General features: G+C 39.8%; 2 protein-coding genes across 2 annotated transcripts in view; both read right to left on the bottom strand.

The window, feature by feature from the left end:
• Positions 1-583: 583 nt before the first annotated feature.
• LOC139711270 (conserved oligomeric Golgi complex subunit 3-like) overlaps positions 584-17,192 on the bottom strand; it is a 38,211-nt gene continuing 21,602 nt past the window's right edge. The window contains exons 17-22 of the mRNA XM_071623180.1: positions 14,544-14,626; positions 13,995-14,129; positions 12,731-12,809; positions 11,600-11,727; positions 10,840-10,938; positions 584-2,136 (exon numbers count right to left, since the gene is read on the bottom strand). Of these exons, the coding sequence (XP_071479281.1) occupies positions 2,107-2,136; positions 10,840-10,938; positions 11,600-11,727; positions 12,731-12,809; positions 13,995-14,129; positions 14,544-14,626 (554 nt within the window). The 3' untranslated portion in view covers positions 584-2,106. The remainder of the gene's footprint in view (positions 2,137-10,839; positions 10,939-11,599; positions 11,728-12,730; positions 12,810-13,994; positions 14,130-14,543; positions 14,627-17,192) is intronic.
• On the bottom strand, positions 3,540-4,580 carry LOC139711250 (glucose-dependent insulinotropic receptor-like). Its single transcript, XM_071623164.1, has one exon. The coding sequence runs from the start codon at positions 4,578-4,580 to the stop codon at positions 3,540-3,542; it is 1,041 nt and encodes a 346-aa protein (XP_071479265.1).

Raw genomic sequence — 17,192 nt, 5'->3', positions numbered from 1 at the left:
ATCAAATTGACATGGATAATTGATTGCCATGTTGGTCATCAGGTGAGCTCTTGCACGAGCTACACCTTCACAATGGCCATCACCCTGTCCACAGTGGTCACTTGTCTACAGTGGTCGCTGTCACTTTTCCACTAGCATGGCAGCTATACAGAATCTACACGACATCCAGTTGTGAGCTAACAATGAGTAATCCCCATGTTTACAGTGGACAAAAATTAACAAATTTGATGAAAGCAGGGCTCCACAGCCTGTTCAGGCTAAGGATTCCCCCCCCCCCCCCCCCCCCCCCGCCCTGAAAAAGAAGTACAAAATATAAAGCAAAACAAGATACAGAAAACAACAAAAAGGTAAACAGATGAATAGATGTAACTAACGTATCTATTCTGGGTGTGGACAATTCATCAATATTGCCTTCATGTCTGACAACATAGCTATATTTCAATACATTGGTATGGGAAGATAGAATGCATTTGATTAGAAAATATACAGCAAATATACACTATTACACCAAAAAATGTGAAACTTGGTTTCATCTTAAAATTTTTTGAAAAGAAAAGAAAAATTCTCTATACAACCTGTCCTTTGTAACTCTACAAAACGAAATTGCAGTACAAAAATATACACTAAGCATCCTTCGCGATTACGGGAGAAAGAGGAGAAAATATGAGAAATTGATTAGGAATGGTTCTGATTTTATGTTCAGGAGAAATGCTTTATATATTTTGTACATGGTATGTGTTAAGTTCTAATGTCTTCATAATAGATAACAATTTCTGGTTAAAAGTGACAATTGCAGATTGCCAATGTCATTAGTCAAGGTACGTTCTCTTCTTGAATAGCTGTTGGTCTACTTTAAATACTCTATTGTGTATCTGTAGCATTTCTATTTAAGAAAAAGAAAAACAGGATAGATTTACATTTATTCAAAGACATTTCTATGAATAAACATCTTATATTACACAAACACTTTCATGGCAGACACTTAACACCATGTGGTACATGATTGACCGAAAAAGAAATCAACAACAAAATTCTTAGACTATCTATTTCTCCAAAATTTACACACTGATAATTATTTCATGACTCTTTAGGCCAGTTTTAGATTACATAATCATGACCCCCCTAAAAAAAAAGAAAAAAGAAAAAAAAATGAAATAACGGTAAAAAATGGTAAGCATGAAAAAAAAAAAAGAGGTTTAGAGTCTTATTATTGCTTCTTCAAGGAGCTGGTGAAATGTTCAATATTTCATGAAGAAGGAAACTAGGAACAAATATTTTGGACAAGTTTGCTATGTTTGAGAGGAATACAATAACGATTGCTGCAATACCAGGGACATTCTTCCCACTGATCCTAGGGTTCCACCACTACTCTGGGCTCCAAAAATCCTAAGGGTTCCACAAATCCTTAAAGTTCCACAAATCTTCAAGTTTTGATCAATCCTTAACCCATTGAGGACGAGTCCCGAGTGTACTCGGGAAAGTGTCTATGGGAAATGCGTGTTATGGTAGCAAAATCAGCCTGTCCTCAATGGGTTTAGGTTCCATCAACCCTCAAGGTTCCACCAATCCTAGGTTCCACAAATCCTCGAGGTTCCATCAATCCCCCTGGTTCCATCCATCCTGCTGGCACTACTAATTTCCTCCTGGATCCACCAGTTATCCAGATTCTACCAATGCTCAGGTTACTGCCTTATCCTTTTCTGGCCCCACAAATCTTTCCAGGTTCCACCGATCTTCCCAGGTTCCACCAATCCTCCAAAGTTCCACCTATTCCCCAAGTTCTACCAATCTTCGGGTTCCACTGATCCTCCCGGTTCCACAATTAATCTTTCCGCCTCATCAATCCTCCGGTTCCACCTACAACCAATATCCTCAGGTTCCACCTATCCTCCAGGTTCTACCAATCCCTAGGTTCTATAACCATTCCTCTGAGTTCAACCAATCCTGCTGGTTTCTAAGGTTCCACCTAGTTCCTCTGATGCTCAATATTGGAGGATGTCCTCACACAATAACATTCCAAAGTTGCTCTCCTGTAGGGTGACCCCTGTAGACAGTGATCCTCATGGGTTCATGGAAAGTATTGCTGAATTCCGTAGGCTGAAGTCCTCATGGTGATGCAGCTAGAAGTAGATTAACCTGAAGGACAAATGAAAAGACAATGAGAAACACAAAAATTGATGAGATTTAGAAGAAAAATATAAATATGACACTAAAGAAACACATGTACACGGTTTGGACACAACAGAGGTTTACGATGTAAACTTCTGTTCACTACATTTGTTTTTGTTTGTTTTTTCGCATTAATGCAAACCAGAATTTGACTTAGGTAATTTCTCAACCCTTTCAAATGATCATCAGCTGCCTTGAATAGCTGTAGACAAGTTTTAGCGGTATTAGTTTGATGCAGCGGCAAACAAGGCCTCAATGAGATGATCAATTTGTTGTCATGTGCTACTGGACAGTCACTTGTAGCATTACGCAGGTGGTCGCTGGAGCAGGTTTGACTGTACATTTATAAAGGTATATATACAGGGAGGTGTTATAGAAGGAGCGGCAACTCTTCATACTCCATGCAAACACGTGTTCGGGTTCTGAACCTTTACGATGAGATGTCAGATACTCCTCTACTTGACCCAGTTGTAAAGGTAACATTAAACAAGCCCACTCATGAGTAGCAATTTGCCTTAGTCCAACAGTGTCAAATTCCTTGGGATATATATCAATGAAAATATGAAATGGAATGCTCATGTGCAATACATCTCAGATAAAGTGTCTCGTAACATTGGTATACTCTGTAAGCTTAAGTATTATGTCCCAAAGAATATTTTATTTATGCTTTATAATTCGTTGATATTATCGAACATCTCATATACAATGCTGTAGTAACATTGTTTGGGCAACTGCAAAAAGTCATATTGGCAGTATATGTTTATGTTTATGTATCTGCATGAGCAATGATATAATGCAGGAACCAATCAAATCAAATCAAATCAAATCAAATCAAACAGGGAGGCTGTGGTGGCACAATACGGATCAGGGGATACTGGATTACATGTATGTTATTTCTATTAATAGATGGTTAATACAAAGACATCAGTGCCAAAAGGCAAGGAAAGTATTTCAGCATGTGTGCCAATCAGTGAACAAAACAGTAATAGCTTCAGCTTTTGAATTCTACAACGTAAACACATTTACTTTGATCAACTTCAACAACAAAAAAGCATGCTATGAGTAATACGGTACAATACTGTAGACAAAGCTATGTACTCAATACATAGAGGATCCCACATTCTAACCCTGGCTGGAACAAGGGGTTCAAATGGTTTACTGGCAGTGCTAGGATAGTGGTTATGGCAGGGCCCAATCTAGAAGAAAAGTGCTACACACTCATGAAAATGCCCTGGGGAAATACTACCAAGTGGGTTTCAATATCATCATCATCATCATCATCATCATCATCATCATCATCATCAGACTGACCCTTCTCTTTCTTGTGTCCACACTAAATTGGCACTCTTCAAGTAGGCAAAATGGACAATTCAGTTATTTGATCCAGATTGGACACCCAGGGATATGGATATGATCGACATTGGTCTGTTCCGGGTCAGCGAGTGTCTCAGTTTTCGGCCGTCCCGGACGAACCAATTGCTGAATATCTTGCGGAACTCGCGATTCCAGTAGGCGTACACCAGGGGATTAAACCAGGAGTTGCTAATGGCAAGGAGGAAGAGGTAGGTGTGGACAATCAGCCGAATTCTAGCAGTGCCCGTGATTAGGTGGGTGAACAGAGTCACGAAAAACGGCGCCCATGTCAGGAAGAAGCAGCCAACAATTAGCGTCAGGGTGATCAGAGCACGATGGTGGGAGTGGCGGCGCTGCGACGACTGCACGCTTTCGGCGAGGTCCGCGATTTGATTTGCTTGGTGAAACGACACGCTGAGCATGCTGCCGTACAGGTAGAGAATAATGAGCATGGGAAGGACAAACTGCGTGGCGAAGAGTGTGATGACAAAGCTCTTTGGCAGAACGTTGACAAACCAGCAATGTCTGCACGGAGTGAAGTTATGGATCCTCCAGCCGAAGAGCGGCAGGCAGCCGTAGAGCAGGCTGAAGGACCAGATGAGCGCCACCACCACCTTGGCGTAGCCCGTCTGTAACCGTATGCGCGTGCTGTACAGGATGGGCCTCGTGACGGCCAAGTAGCGGTCGAACGCGATGCAGATGATGCTGGAAATACTCATGTTGCAGGATGCAATGTACATCATGGTTTCCCAGAGGCACCACGTGACGGACGTGACTTTCGCGAAATACATCGCCACGTGGACGAGACACATGATCCCGACAAAGATATCGGAGACAGCCAGGTTCAACGTGTAGACGTAGCTGGTGAACTGCAGCACCCGGCTGCGGAAGATCACAACAATGACGACAACGTTGGTGGTGAAGATTAGGATCATGATGACCAGCACGATTCCGGCGACTACGTTGGCCTCCTCGTCCGACACGCAGTGTGAAAACGACAGTGGTGAATGCGTGGAATTGGCGACTGAAGTCACCCCATCTCCGTTGATGGATTCCATATCTGGTGAAAAGTGAGTTGTGACTGCATGCATTGCCACATTCCCATCACCGTCATGAAACAAGTCCATCATCATCATATTGCATCTAATTTCTCCTATCAGCACCAGAATGAACACTCACGAGACATGCTGTATTTCATGCTAGCTTCTTCATGACTTGGAAATTCAAAGGAAAAGAGTTTTGAGGCTGACCACAAAAACGCAATCAATAGTTCATGAGTCAAGCCTGCCTCTTTGACCTGGGCAAGAACATTTTCTTCTTTTAATAAGTACCTCTTTTAAAGCAGTTCCTGGCAATCCAGTGAGTTACCATAGTGCTCAAGATTAAAGTAATACAGTCTCAGACAGCAAAGGCACACTCCAAGATAAATCCTGATGCCACGCAGGTATCAATCTTCCGTAATCCATCTAAGAGTTTTGAGGCAGATGATGATAAAATTTCCTACTCCACACGGATGTAGAGTTACCGTTTGCATGAGCGTGACACGTGCACATTAATTCCAAGATTTCTCACGTACTTGTGATGCTCCATCTACAAATCTCCACCCCAACAAATGGCCCAGGGAAAATCATGACTGCAAAATCAAACTTTCAGGGGCTCGTGAGAAGGTGACGGCAACGTCAATGTCAAAACAAAGCATTCGCCTCCCATGATCTGCATTGTCAAAGTACCAGAATTCCTAAAGAAAAGAAGCTATCCACCACCACGACAAACATCGACAGATCCCATGGACAGCTCGGAAAAAAAGAAGGGTCATCCCATAATTGGCATCAGAGATAATGATTGTAACTTGGCTCATCATGCTTTACAGGTGCGATAACGGGTCTAATGAATTGGGCCCACTTCACATTACAAACTTTGGGAGAGTCACATCGGTTACTCAGCTGAAAGATTCAATAACCAGGGAGATTAAAGGACAAGTTCACCTTCATAGACATGTGGGTTGAGTGAATGCAGCAATATTAGTAGAACACAACAGAGAGAGTTTGAGCAAAATCGGACAATCCGTTAAAAAGTTATGAATTTTTGAAGTTTCTGCTCAGTCACGGCTGGATGAAAAGACTACTATAGCTTGTGATGTCACATGAGTACAACGATATAAAGAAAGAATAAAGAAAATTCAACATATTTCCATTTTTCTCCCATAACAAAAGGACACTCGACTTCTCTCTTTCAGAAGGCAGGGGGAATAATATTACCTTAACATAACTCAGTAGCAAGTGGAAGAACTGCGCACTTTATTCAAAAAGTAAAGTTTTGTGAAATTCTCTTTTTATTTTCTTTATATAGTTGTACGCATGTGACATCATATACTGTAGTAGTCTTCTCTTCCAGCAGTGACTGCGCAGATATTTAAAATATTCGTAACTTTTGAACGGATTGTCCAACTTTCCTCAGACTTTCACTGATGTGATCTACTAATATTGCTGCATTCTCTCAATCCTTATGTATATGAAGGCGGACTTGTCCTTTAAGCACTGTTCTAGCTTCTTGTAATTGTTGAGTCATTGGTCACAATATACTGGGTTTGCTATAATGCCCCTAAATATTAGGCTTTGGGGCCCAGGTTAAGCCAATATTTATACCGCATTGTCTGTTCATTCAGTATAAACAAAAAATTAAAGTGTCACCTCAAAGTAGCAAAATTATGGGAAGGGGGAACAGGAGATCTAAATTCTGATGCTTCGCTGTGACTTTGGTAAACAAAAGTATGTCCACACTCCTCATGGAACAAAAATTTTGATCTCTTTGCTTCACTAGTCTTCATTCTTCCCTTTATTAAATTTATCATTTACTTTATAGTTACTTTATTAATGTCTACTATGTATTCGAAAGCCTCGAACAAAGACACTTGCATACCCCTTGTGATGATCCAAGTACAGCTACAGTATTGTATTTCTGAGTCTAATCGCATTAACAATCAAATTAATGAGCAAACACATAAAGTAACTGTATCTATACTTTCTGCAATCAGTTTCCAGGGTCAAATAACTATGTTCCATTTCAAAATAGATACAGAATAGAAATCTCATATTTGTTACTGCAACAGCACAGTGCTTTCACAAATCTCCCCACATATACACCAAGAAAACCCCAAATTATGTATTAATCAGGACAAGTATCATTTCCCAGTTTAAAGCTTACACATAAACTACAGAACACCAGCCAAACTCTCAGTCTGTGTACATACACAATAAGGTCAAAATCTTCTTGTAATTATGATGGCATCTGTTTTTTTCATCACTCTGAAAGGAGTTATCATGCCAGAACGAAGTTCCAAATGTGAACCACCCCTGGCCAGTCCATTATCTCTCTCATAGGGAGCCGGTCACTTTTACGACATACCTCGTCCACTTCAAATATCTAGCATTCCAAGACAGATCCTGAAGGACCACGATATAATTAATCAACGTGTCGCCCTGCTTCACAGAAAAAAAGGGGGGAAAAAAAGAAATAAAGGTCGTTGGTGGCAAAGAAAGGTCGTAAATGCTCCAGGACAACCCTGCCCTTGTTTATGGCCTAATTTCTCCGAAGATGACTTCACTGGGTCCTGATTAATGATTAACAGCTCAAGAATAAACGGAGGATTTATTTTTAGCATCCAGCTCAGATTTGGGTACCTTCTTCACACCTACGTGAGACATGAGCTTTCTCTCACACCGACTCAATCCATTCTGGGTTTGGGTGTGTTTCTCTCTTTCCCCTTATGTTGCTTCGTTTGCCAACAGAGAACAAAAGTGACGACGGCATAGTCTTTTGTTATAGCTTCGAGTTGGAACATGGTTGGAACCAGGTGCTAGCATGGTTTCATATAGCAACAATAGTGTTCAAAGACTGAGCAAGGTGAAGTTGTGTCGAACTGGTTTCCATGGCCGATGAATGGCTATGACATGCGCTATCATGACCCTAGTGGCATGCATGATGGAGTGCTTTCTTCACTGATCAGTGCAGATGTCTGGAAACTAATTGTCAGCGAAAAGAGATTACCTAATCCCCCCAATCCCTCACTGTGTCACAGCGGCCTTTCTGTTGGACATAGACACATTGCCATACCCGAATGGGCTTTCTAAATTTATAGCTAGATCAAGTTTGGAGTTATTACTGAATACTACTAAAAATGCTTGGCAACTTAATTTGCTGAGGACAAGTCCTGAGTATACTCGGGTATTAAAGTGTCTACAGGAAATGCCTGTGGTAGCAAAATCAGCCCGTCCTCAATGATTTCAGCTGAGTGCCTGGGCACAATAAAGGGTTAAGCATCTCTGAGAATCACAAATCAAATTGTCATTGATACGATGTACAAAGAATTTCACAACTAGAAAAGCACTCTGAGAGCGCAGACCTCCACCAAGCAGCTACTTTCCACCAATGATCTTGCTCTTCTCAAAGAGATTTTTCTCCTCTCCACCACTGGGGAAAAGCTCTTTGGGCTCTTCCATAGAGATCAGTGATTTCCACCCACAGGTATACATGCTGAAAAATTGCCAGATTTCCCAATAATGGCAATATAGAAGCCTTTGTTACGTCATAAACCCTCAGCTGCGCAGCACGCCTCGCCCTAGCAGAAACTAGAGCATGCACTTTAGTGCGCGTTTGAAAACCTCAAAAATGCACAGCTTGAACTCCCAAGTTCATTGACCCTACCTGTCAAAATATTTAAATCCTTCATAAATTCCCCCAAAATTCTTGGATCGCTACCAAAATTAAATCATTTGTTACTTGTGTCATTCTCAACCTTTCCTGTAAGTTTCATCCAAATTCGTTGACAACTTTTTGAGTTATTTTGCACACGGACGGACAAACAAACAAACAAACAAACAAATGGTAACGAAAACATAATCCCTTGGTAATGATGCTATAAGACTGAGTCTGCATGAGTAAGACAGAGAACTACACAGTCAGCCTTAGGATATCCATTTCTTTATGCACTCAATCATCAGATAATTTGCTTCATACATGACCCATCAAAAGTTGCAGACATTCAACCAACAAATATGACAATAAAGTGTTTTGGCTGCAAAACCTCAAATTTGACTTTCATTAATGAAATAAAAAATGTTGGAAACATTTTCTAACCAAGTTTTACATTCTTAGAATGTTCTGTAATTAGAAACTTTAATTCTTTTAATGAAGCACATTACTATAGTGCTAGAATTAAGCTATTGTGTATCAATGCACAGTCTCTTGATAGCCCAAATGTGGGTAAACTTCACAGCCACTTTCTCATAACTCTGCTTTACTTGATTAGTGACTTTCTTTTATCGTTTCTGTGGTAGAGTTGTGGATATAAGGTGGGACAAATTTATACACAACTGAAAAGAGTCTGGGAATTTTAATAATGCCAAGGTTTGAGTTCAGCATTCCCTGACATCTTCTGGCTTTCATAGTAACAGGCAACATACTCTGTAACAAGCACATAACTGCATGCGTATGTATGCAATTCAAATGTGAAACACAGTTTTCCTATATTATATACATCTAAAATTGGCTAGCAGCCAAGATGCATGCGGTATTTTTAATCACAAACAATCATCACCTTTCCATCCATTGGACAAATGTTGGGTAGCCATCACGGGCGGAGGGGAACAAATTTGATGTTGCTTGCATCAAACATAACCCCTCTCTGCCGAAACCCTTGCAGCACATGACTACACATGTGCACACAACAGGCATGCCATAAAATACCCCCCCACAAGGTCGCCAGTCACATTGCACTCTGGGTGGACAGCACTACTGCATAGACTACGCAGCTATTCTTATTTCTTAATGACACTATTAAACTGCTGCTACCCTATGTATGTCTCTGACGAGTTTCTCCAAAAATACATACCAGGTGCTACAAACTGCTCTGCTCTTTTTTTCCCCTTTAATTTCCCTTTTCACCATCATTCATCATCATCATCATCACTACCTCTAATTTATGGCGAAGGGACAAATGTTCTAATATCAGATCCCAGAAAATGAACTCAGAAACAAGACATGAAAGTAATATCACCTACTAAACATTTTATATCAAGTCAGCTGTGATGAGATTATTACTGCTCTCAAGTTCCAGGTTTTTTTTTTCAGCTTTCATTCTGCGCTCATCACTCAGAATCATCAATGACGACTCTTCTGTCAAATTTTCTGTTGGCAATTGATATGAGCATCCCCATGAAAGTCTAAAAGAGATCTAGAATGCCATCATCAAACAACAGCCATACATCAATCATTACTTTCATCACTTCTGTGCAAAGCTCACTCACTTTTTTTTTGTTCAATTAACGACAAGCAAGGTGGCACATCGACACACAAATCTGCAGAAACATCTAACAATACAAGTACATCCAGGGGAAATATATCCCAGGGATGATTACGGAACTCACACCCAGCAAATTGAACAGTTCCTTTAACCGCCTTGACAGAGGTGAACCATAATGGAGCTACAACATGTAGCTCCATGGGTGAACTTTGTGAGATGCAGTGTTACAGCAGGTACATGATTTAAAGGCTATTACATGTATGATGCTTCGAGAGATGTCCTTGATGAGTTACAATTAAGTTATGATATTATGAGTTATGATTAATCTACAATTAAGAGAGGTGTGTATTCTCAAAAGCTTTAACAAAGCACAAGACACCAATGTAAATATATTCATGCATATTAAACCAAAAGACAAAACGAATTTGGGTACTGAGCTGTCTGATGTGTTTGTTTGTTTGTTTTTCACAATACACTGTTTTACCCAGAGGCAAGATATTTTTTTTTCGAGAAACCACTGACTGGATACACTCACAACAAAATTTATGCTTATTCTCGGCAAATCCATTCCATCTGTTAAGTCACTGACCAAGTTTCAGTGCATTTTCAGGCAATCAACACTCTACTTCACTTCTTCAAAAACAGAGGATTTTTTTTTTTTTTTAATATTCATTCATATTTTATTTCAAACAAAGCAAGTGTATCCACATTTTGTAATAGGTGTGTGTTCCTGGCATGGTGTATTTTCAAAGGAATCCACATCTGCACAAATCTATGCACAGACACAGGCACAGACACACAGAAACACACACACACATACATGTACATAGTGTACAGAATACTCTACAGGGCCATCTTCATCTGAGATCAAATTCTTGTACAGGTTGCTTTTTAAACACAACAACAAGCAATCGGAATACATTCAAAGGATATTACACATACACAATACTTCATAATATGCATCTGCATACAAGTCTGTGTGGCAACACGAGAATGGTGCCTTTTCTTCCACTAACCTGTTCCTTTGTTGGACATGCTATGATCTGCCGGTCTTCCTCCGAGTAGTTGTTATTTACCAGCTCCTCCACCTGCTGATAGGCCTGTTGCACTCCAGTCTGTTGTTGGGAGATCACAAATTTGTTCAGTTAATCACCAAATTTTTAACTAGTATTCAATTTATCAACCACTCCTCACTAATTCATCAAATCAATTCAAATAATCCCAATAGAGAGAGGGGATGATTGTTTGACTGCTTTATGCAAGACCTTATTCTTAATTTCTGTGGCAGGTAACATCCATTTACCGTGTCTTAACAACAATTTTTTGATACTTTTTTTTTTTGTTCATCCACTGCAGATACACTGTACTTAATCAGAAATGTCTTTTTTTTCTTCTTTTTTTGACATGGCAGTATTGATTGTAATCTCAAACAGTTTGCATACCGTTAATGCAACTGAAAGATGTAATTTTGATATTTGATTTGTTTTGATTTGTGTTTTTTGTTCTGTCAGTGTGACAAAGAGTGAACCCAATGCTGGATAAGAAGCATCATGGTACAGTGTGTTCCAATTATTATGAACATGGTTATCATGAAATTCTCCTTACAACAGAGAGAAAATTCAGGTCCACAGATTATCATCTATATTCATATCTTATGTACTTTATAATTGTATGGCTAAAGCAAAATTTCGATATAATGAAAGAATACTTCTGGCCCCAAGGACTGTGTCATAACGGGAGTCGCTAAACCGGGGCGTGGCAGATGCCGATGTTTACCTTGATGGGCCGGAAGAGAATGTATTCGGTGTCCTTGTTGGCAAGGTAGAGGGCCATGCTCTGAAAGACTTTGGGAAGCTGGCTCTTAATCTGCTTGTATGATGCTCCGACCACCTCGTGGACACGCTCTGCGGAGAAGGACATTTTGGGTTTGGATTGTTCTGATAAGTTTTCCTCACAAAAGTTCGTCCTTCTTGATCCAGATGCGTCAAACATCTATTTCTCTAATCTTCGATAATTGACATCGTCCACAAAATCAATCAGGGACGGATGGAAGGAGAGACGGGAGAACGGACAGACAACCTAAGAATATAAAGGCTCCAGTGACACTCCATGGTAGAGGCATAAAAATTACTTCACCAGGATCACACATACATGTATGTATGCTATTTTGTTGATAGACATTTAAAGATAATCTTTTTTTCTTTTCTGATGAGACTGCAAGGTGTCTATTAAACAAGAGAAGCTGGTTACAAATACCATTAGCCATTACAATAAACTATTTCCTTTCAAAGGTGAATCAGACCCCCCAGTGCATTTGCAAAAGCTCCAAGTGATACAATGACAATATGAATACAACACTAGAAGAGCCTTTATCTTCTTTCCCTTCAATCTATAATTCATACAACAACAATGACAAAAGAACACAGTGCTCACATGCTGTCTCCGTTTGATTTACTAGCTTTGCAATCCAAAGTCCCCCCCCCCCCCCCCCCCCGTCTCCATTGGCAGGGACTAGTCACCTGACTCCAGTCCTGATAATGCAGGTAACTCAAACTTAAACCCGTTGAAGACGAGTCCCAAGAATACTCGGGCTGGCGTCTGTGGAAAATGTGTGTTATTGCACAATCAGTCACTTCTCAACGGGTTAAACTCCAATGCCACTGCCTACATCCCATATGAAATTGAGTTTTCAGATTAAAGACGTAGCTGGGACCCCATTTCATTAAAAAGTTGCCATGATAGCAACTCTTGTTGCAATGTCAAATGTCATTGTAATAGAATCTGGCTTCCTGATTGGCTATTGCTAGGAGAAGTTGCTAGCAAGAGTTGCTATCCCAACATCTTTTATGAAATGGGACCCAGATCACAGTATCATCCTCCAAGTAAAGACTTCATCCTCTGACATACCTGGGCTCGCAAAAGGCTGTGACCTCAAAGTGACCTTTGTCCCTCCTTCCTCTTGGTTGAGATCAACAATAACTTGAGCCTGAAATACAGAACAGATGGAGAAATCAGGAGTAAGTTTTTCATGGCAACACTTGACGGTTACCCAAAGGGCGCTGAAAGGAAATACATGTATTTGTTATACAGCCTTAATGAATTGTCCTTTATCAGGGGCGGATCCAGGAATTCCGTAAAGGGGAGGCGCCTTTGCAAAATTAAAGGAGGGGCACACGCACCCCCCCCCCCATTTTTTTTCTATTTTCATTTCTTTTGTTTAAACCAAAAATAAAGAGGGGGCGTGTGCCCTGTGCGCCCTCCCCTGGATCCGCCACTGGGTTTATAGTTGAATGATGCTTAAAGACTTGATATAACAACTTGTGTGTCAGTAGCTTGTCTGAGTTGACAGTCTTCTGCATCTGGTATGATGAGGCAAATAACATAAGGAACAATTACTTTCTTAAAGGACAAGTTCACCTTCATAAACGTAAGGATTGAGAGAATGTAGCGATATTAGTAGAACACATCATTGAAATTTTGAGGAAAATCAGACAATCCGTTCAAAAGTTATGAATTTTTGAAGTTTTAGTGCAGTACCCGCTGGATGAGAAGACTGCTGCAGTGTATGAATAACTTAGATGTCACATGCGTACAACAATATAAGGAAAATATAAAGAGAATTTCACAAAATTCCATCTTTTGAAAAAAGTACACATTCCCCTGCCTCGTTACCGACAAATGTTATGGGTAATATTATTCCCCCTGCCTTTAGAAAGAGGCAAGTCAAGTGCTCTTTTATTATGCGAAAAAAGTGAAAATATGTTGAATTTTCTTTTACATTTTCTTTATACTGTTGTACGCATATGACTCACAAGCTGTAGTAGTCTCCTCATCCAGCGGTTCCAACACAAAAATTTAAAAAATTCATAACTTTTGCATCGATTGTCCAATTTTCCTCAAACTTTCACTGATGTGCTCTACTAATATTGTTGCATTTTCTCAATCCTTATGTTTATGAAGGTGAACTTGTCCTTAAATTTGTCAACATTCTTGAAAGTCGTTGCATTTTAAATAAACATTGTCACTGCAGGAAAATACTGTAGAAAATTTAATTCTGGCTTAACTGTCCTTCACTACCACTACTTCTTTTCAACACTATGAGGTAATTGTAGATGCAGAATAAGAGAACAGACGCAAAATGCATATTTGAATCCAAGTACAAAATTCTTACCTTCTTCAGGAATGCCTGGAGCTCAGAAGCGAGCGTGTCGGTTACATGCCGGATGAACACCTCGCACGTGCATTTCAGCTGGTTGTCAACATCCTTCTTGGAGTCCACGTAGTGCTCCGTGACCTGTGGTGCTCCCTGGAGAAGTAAAATACAAGAATAAAAGAGAAATTAAAGCAAATGATTCAATTCAAGTTTAAGTCAAGTCAATATTGCGTAAAAACAAAGTACAAACTATGGTTAGAAATAATCGTCAAATGCCTAATATATCAAAAGTAAACATCAACATGCATGAGTGAACGGATATACTGTATTCAATAATTTCCATATTTAACAGCTGGAAAGCGGCAATAGAAACATGGATATAAACATCAATCACCTACTGTAAGTCAATCAATTGTCATTCCATATCCAACATTCCATTAAGTGCATAAACGTAAATGCCTCCACTTCAAAGACGTACAAAAAGGTAATACGGAGAAATGACCTAGCAATTAGTAAAAATAATCAGTCTGAACAAGGCACTGATAATCCAGGCAATGGGACCTTTACCTCGAAGAGAAACTCCAGGAATGCATTATTACTGCTGAGTGTGAAAAGGCTCCGCCGCTTCTTGAGAAGTCCAAAGGCAGCCACTAAAAAAAAAAAAAAATCAAACAAACAACAATCATTCTTTCATTTGTTTGAGTACATTTCATGGAACTGGCATTGCGTGACCGAGAAAGACACATGAGGTATTACGATGGAATAGAATTTGGGCTACATACACTGTTTGTTGTTTCTTTGGGGTGTCAGTTTGTTTAATACCAATATGAGTACCATGGGATAGTGGACCGCACTCTGGATTTGGAAACAGAAGGTCTGGGGTTCAAATCCTGCCAGTAGTGTTCATCCTTGTATAAGATATGTTTTGCCAGTCATGTCCCCCCCGTGACCCACGTGTATCATAAATGGATACCTGGCAATGCTGGGGGTAATAATAATGGCAGGGCTCTCTGGAAGAGGAGTGAGAACACCGAAGAGGCTACGCCGGGTAATAAGACCATGTATTATTACTATTATTACTGCAGTCCAAAGTTGGGGAATGTCTTTGAATTGAAAGTCTGAAGTGTAAATCCCTATGTTTGTGCAAACACATTCTTGTTGGAACTGTGTGAAGGTATACTGGTTGGTGGTACTGTGTTAAAGGGCACTTCTATATCATGTTGAAGGTGTTATTCATGAGTAGAGTAAAGTCAGATGAACAGAAATGGCAAAAGTTTCATCAAAATCAGATCTCATATCAAGATATGCCACATTTTACATTGTGTATAGTTGAAGTGTGCTTTTTGAAGCATATCTCAGAAACAGGAAAAGATTATTACATTTACAGACAGTTAAAAAGAAGAAAAATCCCTTCAAAGTAGTAAAATGGTCTCCATTTCCAATTTCTGTAAGTAAGAAACCACACTGACTACTGACAGGTAGTCATCAAACTAGGCACTTTTCCTATGGAGGACAAGCACTAATTTTTACCATGCCGAGAGCTATCAAGTGCATAATTATTTACACATGCAATACAAAATTGAAACATAACAAAACAAAACAAAAATAAGACATTGAGACATTGTTATACATTTCCCCTATCAAAATGTCATTCCTGAGAATGACACAGTGCTAAGCATGGGTCACATGATCAGATAGATGACTCCAAATATGAATTTATTTTTGCCCTGATACAACAGAAGACAAAAAGGGCATATATTACAGTTGTACACGTATGTGTGGGTTCTTTTTTTGTGTGACAAAATGCTCAGATGAGGTGATCAGTGTACCCCACACATGTGCAAAAATACTTTATATGCCCTGAGTGAGTACACTGTACGTGCTCATAGACGGTGTCACATATACCTTTCTTCCTCTTGTTCTCTCCACATTTATCTATTAATCTATTTACCTATCTATTTGTTTATCTACCTATCTATTCATCTTTCTATCTGTCTGTTCATCCATCTACCTATTAATCTATCTACCCATCCATCCATCCATCTATCCATCCATCTATCTACACCTCAAAGACAGTGGAGGGAATTGCTTGCAGGCTGCACACAAAACCTTGAATCTCCCCCAGCAACTACCCCCCCCCCCCCCCATGTTCCAATCTCCAGAACCAGGGGCCCGTTGCATAAAAGTCACAATTATGGTAACTTTGCCATCCAATGGTAACTTCCATGGAATTTTTTATTTTGATTGGCTGATGAGTACTGTTGCCATGGTAGTTACCATTGGATGGCAAAATTACCATGATTGTAACATTTTATGCAACGGGCCCCGGGAGTTCAACCTGCATCACATTGAAAAGCCAAATGACATTATTCAATAAATTTCAGGAGAGAGATAAATGATTAAAAAGCATCATAGCACAAGAAAACATATCAGATTCAAACTTGGAAACTCCCCTCTCAGAATACCTCTCACTCCACATGCAAGGTACCTTTGCATCGAAGAGATGAGGCAACAACAACAACGACAAAGGACAGACACTAGTTAATCTCAGGGATTTTTGCATTGGTAATATCATGCATTATTTTCCAATCCAGACAGAACTTCAAAAACATTGAATCCAGCTGGTAATGTGGAAAGTGGAATGAAGCAGTGGCCACTGGTGCAGCGACGTTTAGTGTTGTTGTTGTCTTTTTAAATCAAACAAGTGCTGTACATGATTCTGTTTTACAATCTGTTTTTGCTGAACTATTTTCATTGTGAGGCAACATCCACAGACATTAACAAGCACCTTTGGTGTGATGCATCCAGTCTTGTAGGGAAAAGGGAAAGCCAGAGGCATGATGGGAAATGAAGAAATTGCAGATTTTGAAATAATAAAGGTGTCTTGAATATGGTTGTCATCAATTAAAAGATAACATAGGCCAATGAGAAATGACTATGCTGACAGGGACAGATGTTACACAAAACGTATAATCACATAAGTGAGTACGATCTAAGAAATGTGTCCAAATGACGTCTCAGTGATTTTGATACTGGGTGAATGTATCACCCCCGATGAATAGGCCTACATTGTACGTGACCACCAAAATGTCTTTAATATAATGGAATGTGCCAAGACCCAACTGCCAACAACCATATAAAGCTAGCCTGTTCCACCCCAACACTACTCAAAGTTTCATGAACTTTTGACACTATTACTTCAAGACCAAAGTAACA

This window comes from Diadema antillarum, unplaced genomic scaffold, assembly GCF_040938485.1.
Source record: "Diadema antillarum isolate AM-2024a unplaced genomic scaffold, OU_Dant_1.0 seq00001630_RagTag, whole genome shotgun sequence".
Taxonomy (NCBI): Eukaryota; Metazoa; Echinodermata; class Echinoidea; order Diadematoida; family Diadematidae; genus Diadema; species Diadema antillarum.
The sequence above is the reverse complement of the archived record's forward strand: the minus strand, read 5'-3'. Positions and strand labels throughout refer to the sequence as shown.

Bases quoted from the DNA above. Each gene is read 5' to 3' on its own strand.
- LOC139711250 (XM_071623164.1), bottom strand. From the start codon at position 4,580: ATGGAATCCATCAACGGAGATGGGGTGACTTCAGTCGCCAATTCCACG.